Source organism: Alligator sinensis, unplaced genomic scaffold (genome assembly GCF_000455745.1).
Source record: "Alligator sinensis unplaced genomic scaffold, ASM45574v1 scaffold683_1, whole genome shotgun sequence".
NCBI lineage: Eukaryota > Metazoa > Chordata > Crocodylia > Alligatoridae > Alligator > Alligator sinensis.
Window position 1 is genome coordinate 72790 of NW_005843242.1, and position 6647 is coordinate 79436.

General features: G+C 48.8%; 1 protein-coding gene across 6 annotated transcripts in view; it reads right to left on the reverse strand.

Moving 5' to 3' along the window:
- Nucleotides 1-6647, reverse strand: part of ALDH18A1 (aldehyde dehydrogenase 18 family member A1) — a 41526-nt gene that overhangs the window by 19746 nt on the left and 15133 nt on the right. For 4 of the 6 annotated variants that reach the window (XM_025194552.1, XM_025194555.1, XM_025194551.1 and 1 more), the window contains exons 3-7: nucleotides 4880-5103; nucleotides 4175-4324; nucleotides 3966-4070; nucleotides 2483-2734; nucleotides 2025-2115 (exon numbers count right to left, since the gene is read on the reverse strand). In XM_025194552.1, the coding sequence (XP_025050337.1) occupies nucleotides 2025-2115; nucleotides 2483-2734; nucleotides 3966-4070; nucleotides 4175-4324; nucleotides 4880-5103 (822 nt within the window). The remainder of the gene's footprint in view (nucleotides 1-2024; nucleotides 2116-2482; nucleotides 2735-3965; nucleotides 4071-4174; nucleotides 4325-4879; nucleotides 5104-6647) is intronic. The other 2 variants (XM_025194554.1, XM_006038076.3) reach the window with 2 other exon arrangements.

The window sequence follows — 6647 nt, forward strand, 5'->3', positions numbered from 1 at the left end:
TAAGCGCTGCGGATCCTTACGGACCCAGCGCATTTCAAGCAGGCAACAGAGGTCTGATCAACCTCTAGCCTCTCCCCGTCGCCGATAGATTCCTAGACGTATCCCTTCCCGCGCGCAAGAGAACCGGACCCACGGAGCCTAGCAAACTTCGTGTGAGCCCTTACGACCGATCTCAGAGCTCTTCTACCCGGGTTCGAGTCCTGCAGGTTTACTTTCCCGTCGCCGAAACCCTTTGCGACGTACCCTCGTATTTTTCATCTTCCCGTCGCCGGAACCCTTTGCGACGTACCCTCATGCCCTGCAGGTTCGAGTTTTCTTTTCTTTTCTGTCTGTAACTGCAACTTAAGCAAGTTTTCCAGCCTGCACCACTTCCATCTCGGTGTAAGTAAACAATCTTTTAAACTACCGCTACGCGTCTCTGCCTAATTCCAGCTCGACGGCCTTCCCTCTCTGACCCGGCGTGCCCGGGCTGCTGGCCACAGCCCGCATGCAGCGCGGAAAAGGGCTCGGGTCGCTCCCGGCCCGCACAATTCTGATCAAGGAACTGGAAAATAGAAAGGCACAAGTTCTGAGCATCTGGGAAGGGGTCAAGGATCTCTAAAACTGGCAATGTCTGCAAGCCCCAGGAAGGGTAATGCTTTCTGGAAGAGCAGACTTGTCCAGCCACTTCCCAAATTAAAGTAGATTAGCCTCCGAGTTTCACCAGGGATCCGAAGCATGCACACATCATCAGCCAACAGGCACCCATGTCAAATCCACACTTTTAATGAAACTGGGTAGATAAAAGTGACTAATCACACCATGGTTATGGAAGAGGGTCTCTGCAAATGTATCATGCCCTCCCTCTCCTGTGCTCTCCTGACCAGGTGATAGGACAGTAGCTATTGGTCAATGTGTCTCAGCACTTCAGAGTTTGGGCCCCGGGCTGTGCAATGCTATGCTTGGCACATATACACACCATTGTCACTGTGGTAAAACCTTGCACTGCGCCAAGCTTCAGGAGCCCCAGGATGGAGTTAAAATATGAGCAATTATAGAATCACAGAATCGTAGAACACGAGGGCTGGAAAGGACCTCAGGAGGTCATCTAGTCCAACTGCCTGCTCAAAGCAGGACCATCCCCAAGCATCTTATCCTAGCCAAGGCTTTGTCTAGCCAGGTCTTAAAAACCTCCAAGGACAGTAACCACAGTCTCTTTGGGTAGCCTGTTCCAGTGCTGTACTACACTCCTAAAGAGAAAGTTCTTCCTAATATGTAACCTAAACTTCCCTTGCTGCAACTGGAGACCATTGCTCCTTGTTCGGTCATCTGCCCCTACTGAGACCAGTCCAGATCCATTCTCTTTGGAACCACATTGCAGGTAGTTCAAGGCTGCTATTAAACCCCACCATAATCTTCTCTTCTGCAGACTAAATAAGCTCAGTTTCCTCAGCTTCTCCTCACATGTCATGTGCCCCAGCCCCCCAACCATCTTGTTGCCCTCCGCTGGACTCTCTCCAATGCAGAAGGACAGCTCATATGGTAATGGAGCTACGGCAGGATCTGGTTAGACCCTCAGCCCACTTTTACACTAGTGGCCCAGGCTGTATTTTTTAACCTCAAATTGGCAGTCAGACATACAGAAGTAATTTCGGACCCATCTAAAATAATTTAACCAATATTACAGAGAAATCCCAAACCTCTAGAGGGCAAACAGCCCTTTCTTGTCTTACTACATCGTTTCTGAATTTCAATTGCACTGTCCCTGAGATCCAAAGGGGATGACACAGCACTTTGCAAAACATTGTACTTTATCCAGTGCTAGGCTCCACTCATTGGAGAGCTCCACCTAGTCCTAGCCTTGAAGAGTTTACTCTCACAGAGAGCATATACAGACAACAAGTGGGAATAAGGATACAATATACAGGCAAAAGTGAAGGAGATGAACATCAGCATGCATCTTACAGGTTATGAGATGTTATGACCTCTGTAGGGATTTTAAGGGAAAAAACTACTTGTGTAGTCAAAGTTGAAGGACTACATACCTTCCACGTCCGAGAGAACAATTAGGAGATCGGTCTTCATTTCTACAGCCAGTCGTGCTGCCAAACTATCATTATCCTTCACGCTAATGACCTGGAATGCATTGAGAGGTCAGCAATGCTACCTGGGTGAAGCTAGCAAGCAGAGCCATAGCCATGCCCGACAAAGACAAGCCACGTCAGTGCTACCATGCACCTCTGAGAAGCTTTCTCCATGCAGCACCAAGTTTTCTGGATGCCATCCTTGTTGGTAGGTAACTGAACACACTACTGGCATGCAGCAAGTAACAGCCAAACCACGTCATGCCCATATCTCTGTCCCATCCTTTCTCCCTCACTGAGCCCTGCCAGAAGCCAGCCATGGCAGACCATGTCCCCTGCTCTGCTGCCCCCATTGTTCTGTTGTGCTCTACGTGTCTCTGTTCAGCCCCAGCATTGCCATGCTTTTCTTTAGTTCTTACATTGTAGCTTTCCCTGCAGAGGTTAGTGAGCCAAGCCTTCATGCTCCAAGCAGGGCCACAGACCGGATCTGCCCCCTGCAATACTTTACCCACATTTACCCCCTGCAGATCACTGTTTGGCTCTGGAGGTGGAACAACAGCGTCATTGGTGTTAATGATGGGGACAATGTTCATTCGCAGCAGCTCGTGCAACGTCCCATTCAGGTTCCGGCGTTTCTGCTCATCATGGAAATCCAGGTTGGTGACTAAGATCTGAAAGGAGGAAAGACTTTCAGCAGGAGCTTTGTGCATGGCCTTTCTGGCAGATTTTTGCCTTACACCCTGCTTTTCTCACCAGGCATTGAAAACTAGCTGATGAGGACTGGGAGGCACCATGCAATGCTACAGAAGTCTCTGACCAGAAGAACATCTAGGAGTTCTGCTTGCACAACTAGCCAAGTGTTTTTAAATAGAAGAAATTTAATCTTTCTGCATATGAGGACAGAAGACCCATGTGCACACCAGCCAGGACAGAATCCAGCCTATTTCTGCATGGCTGCATTTACTCTGCAGTGCAGGATACTTATTTCATGAGTGAATTTAGCACATCCTACTTCACAGAACATGCAGAGGTCACCTGAGTGACATGGTGCTTTAAAGATCTCAACTACCACAGGGATGTGGTTGATACAAGAACCTAGAGGTGTTTACACAGGCTTGTGCTGTACTTGAGCGTAACCCTTGCAGACTATCCAAGATAAACAGACAAAGCCCACATTCCTATAGTAGTCCAAGCAGTAGTGTACCACTTATCTGTTAGAGATGTCCATGGCCAGGTACAGGAAACCCCCGCTTAACGCTGTTTCGCATAGCACTATGTCACTATAACGCTCATTTTAAATTGATACCTGATTCCACTTAGCGCTCAGCAAGTTTTGTTATAACACTTATGGTCGCCATCTTGGGTCATTAAAAACACTTGCGGTCGCTGTTTTGGGTTGTTAAAACTTTCGGTTTTGCTTCACATTAGTTTTGCTTAACGCTCAGTTTTTCAGGAACCAGTGAAGAGTGCTAAGCAGGGGTTGCCTGTATATGCAGTGGAGAGGTTTCAGCGAACAGACAGTCCATATTAGACTGTCTAAATGTTCAGTCCATTTTAGAGGGACTCTCCACCTGGGTACTCTCCACATTTAGCATGGCAGTCCCAGTTCTGTTTGTGATCCTTAGGTCCTTGCCCTAAACTCATCTCACCAGTTAGAAAAAAAATCTAGACACAATGCTATTTCACCCTACTTATAGTAGAGAAGTTGATCTAAGTTACCTTTAGCTGAACAAGCTCTTGTGCCAGCTGTCACTCCCACTACATTACAACCCTGCACAAGTGGGACTGAAGCAGAGGTCTGGGATGGCAGTAAGTGCAACAAAGATACTCTAAGAAGTCAGAGCAATAAAACAGCCTGGAAGGATTGTCAAGATGCATCATGGGATAAGTGCACCTACTCACCTGAGCTGCACAGATGCTGTACTGAGTGAACATGGCCTCATACAAAGCCATCAATCCACTCTGCCCAGCAGCTGCACAAGCTCGTGCCTCCAGGACCGGGATAGCCTGCAAAGACCAGAGAAGGCCCATCAGTTGGCACACAGGTGGGGACACGAGCAACCTCTGCCTCACATCCCTCCAGAGGGCAGGTGCCTGCCTTCACCATGTACCATGTCCTTCAGCTGGTTCTGCCCAGAGTGCAAGGCCTGTCGCACGCTCTGGGAGAGCAGGATCTCATGGCGCAGTCGCTGCTTGCCAAAAGCCACAGCTCCACTGGTGACAATCATCATCTCTCGGCCCTGGTTCTGAAGCATCGACACCTGCAGGCAGGGAGAAACAGAGGGAATCAGGCCCAGAGCAGGGCAGCTGCCGGCTTGCCAAGATGTCCCTCCCCCACTTCCACCTTACACAGTTTGAGTGTACCACAAGCTCAATGATTTCTGAAGCCCAAAGCCACCTGCTTGCCCAGAGAACGGGCGCAAAGTTATCCACGTGTCATAGGTAGTGATGCCCTGACCAACATTCACTGGGACTCTAATCCATGGTAATTTTCAATATCCAAAGGGGCACAGAAGATCATCTCTTCCCATTTTGGCAAAGTCCAAAACCTTTCCCCACTTCCTGATGGTTCCTCCCTCCTCTGCACTGGGCAGAAACTCCCTTGGGGTTTCTGCTTTATCCCCTAGGCTTCCCTTACACATATTAAGGCACAGGCTGTCCCTGCTGCACCTTCCTCTCTAGCACAGTTTTCAGTTGTGCCCTGTTACAAGAGCAGCAGAAGTTTGTGTGGAAGTTTTGGGGTGTAATTTACAGCTGGAAGGGGAAGCCGACTAACCAGCTTGAGAAGCACAAGTCATTCTTAGTCACTAAGTTACCTGCTCAACAATGGATGCCAGCCGCCCAAGAGCCAATCCACACTCATCTCCACGGGTGACCACAGCACTGCCCAGCTTCACCACGATCCGCTTAGCGTGCTTCAGTTCACTGCGGTGAGCAAACGACTTGCCATGTGTCCGGCTGAGTGGCACAGTGATGAATGGGATGTTGCTCCAGCAGCGGACAGAGCCATTCTTCAGCACCCAGTTGTGGGCAGGGAGAGCTGTGGTTTCAAAACAACATGGAAGACTAGAGAAAAGCCTGTACTTCCCAGCCACAGAACCCACAATGTGGAGAACCTAGGTATGGACCCCTCCCCTCTCTCACCACCCCTTACATACCAAAAACTTCCCCTTCCCCAAATCTAAGGGGTCCATAGCACACACTCAGGGCTTACCACCCAGCCACTTCAATGCACTCATCCTCCAAATAACTGCTTGAGCGTAAGTCATTCCTAAGCAACATGTTGGCAAGTGAATCTGAGGTACAGATGAGGAGGCTTGTTGGAAAGCTACTGAGCTGAGTGCCTCCTACATAACTTAGATGGCTTTGGAAACTGCTTTAGCTATAGTGCTTGGTGATGCTTGCAACTTGACTCAAAAGAAATCAGAAACTGCAGCCAGCTGGATCAGCTGCTAGATAAGGCTAAGGCAGAAGAGAAGCAGGGAATGGGAGCATTTTTCTCTCTAAAACAGCACTACCCCACTGGGTCAGCACAGTGTTAAGGGGCACTGGAAATACATCAGAGCTAAATGGTGCTGCAACAACAATCCTCACTAGCTGTCTAGTCTGTAAATATCCAGTGGCCCCTTTGCAAGAGTCAGGAAATTAAGCCTGAAGTTCTAGCCAAATTTTAACTGACTGAAGAGAGAAAATGTCATGGTATCCCTGCAGTTTCTGTATTGTAGAACAGGTCTAACTTTAAATGCCTGGAGAGACCAGACACAATAATCTAGAAACACTGCTAGTTACAGACTTCATGCTGTGATTTGCAGTATTACCACTGTTGCTCATCTCAGCATAGCATCTAGCTGCAGTAGGGGGAATCTGTGCCCGCTGCATGGCCTGAGGCTTCTGGTGCATGGACTCTGCCCAGCAGAGAACAGCAACCAACAGACTCAGCCATGCATGCCCAGAGGTAAGAGCCAGGCAGATTACCTCCACGTGTGCATTCAGATTGCGATGAAGAATCTTCACATTTGTACCTATACACACAATTATAGGCCTCCTGCCCCATAACCTTATGCTTTGTCTAGGGGGAGGAGAGGCATCAAACTGCCTCACTATGCTTTCTTTTGTCTGGGAGAAAGTTAGGTTGAAGCTACAGAACAGTTTGATAAAGAGGGAATTCCCTGCCTAACCAGCACATGAGGAGACTTATGATCCCCACCTTCACCTCAGAAAGCACAGAACAAGTACAAGCGTTCTTAGAGGCCACATGATTTCTTGGCTGGAGTTGCTAACTGTCTGAATGAAAACAGCGATAGCTGCAGCACCTGGCTGAATTATCATTGGACTGAGGAAGGAAAGCTGCACTGATCTCTTTGGCTGCGATTCATTCCACTGTCCTTCACAGCTGAATGAAGGGAAAACAGTGCATTAACTGCAGTGCGGAGTTAATTGAGGTCCCTGCCAGACAACTCAACGAGTTCTTTGCCTCAGTGTTCCTAAGCGAGGGGCACGACAAGTCTCTCACTGGGGTTGTAGAGAGGCAACAGCAAGGCGCCAGACTGCCATGCGTAGACCCTGAGATGGTGCAGAGTCACT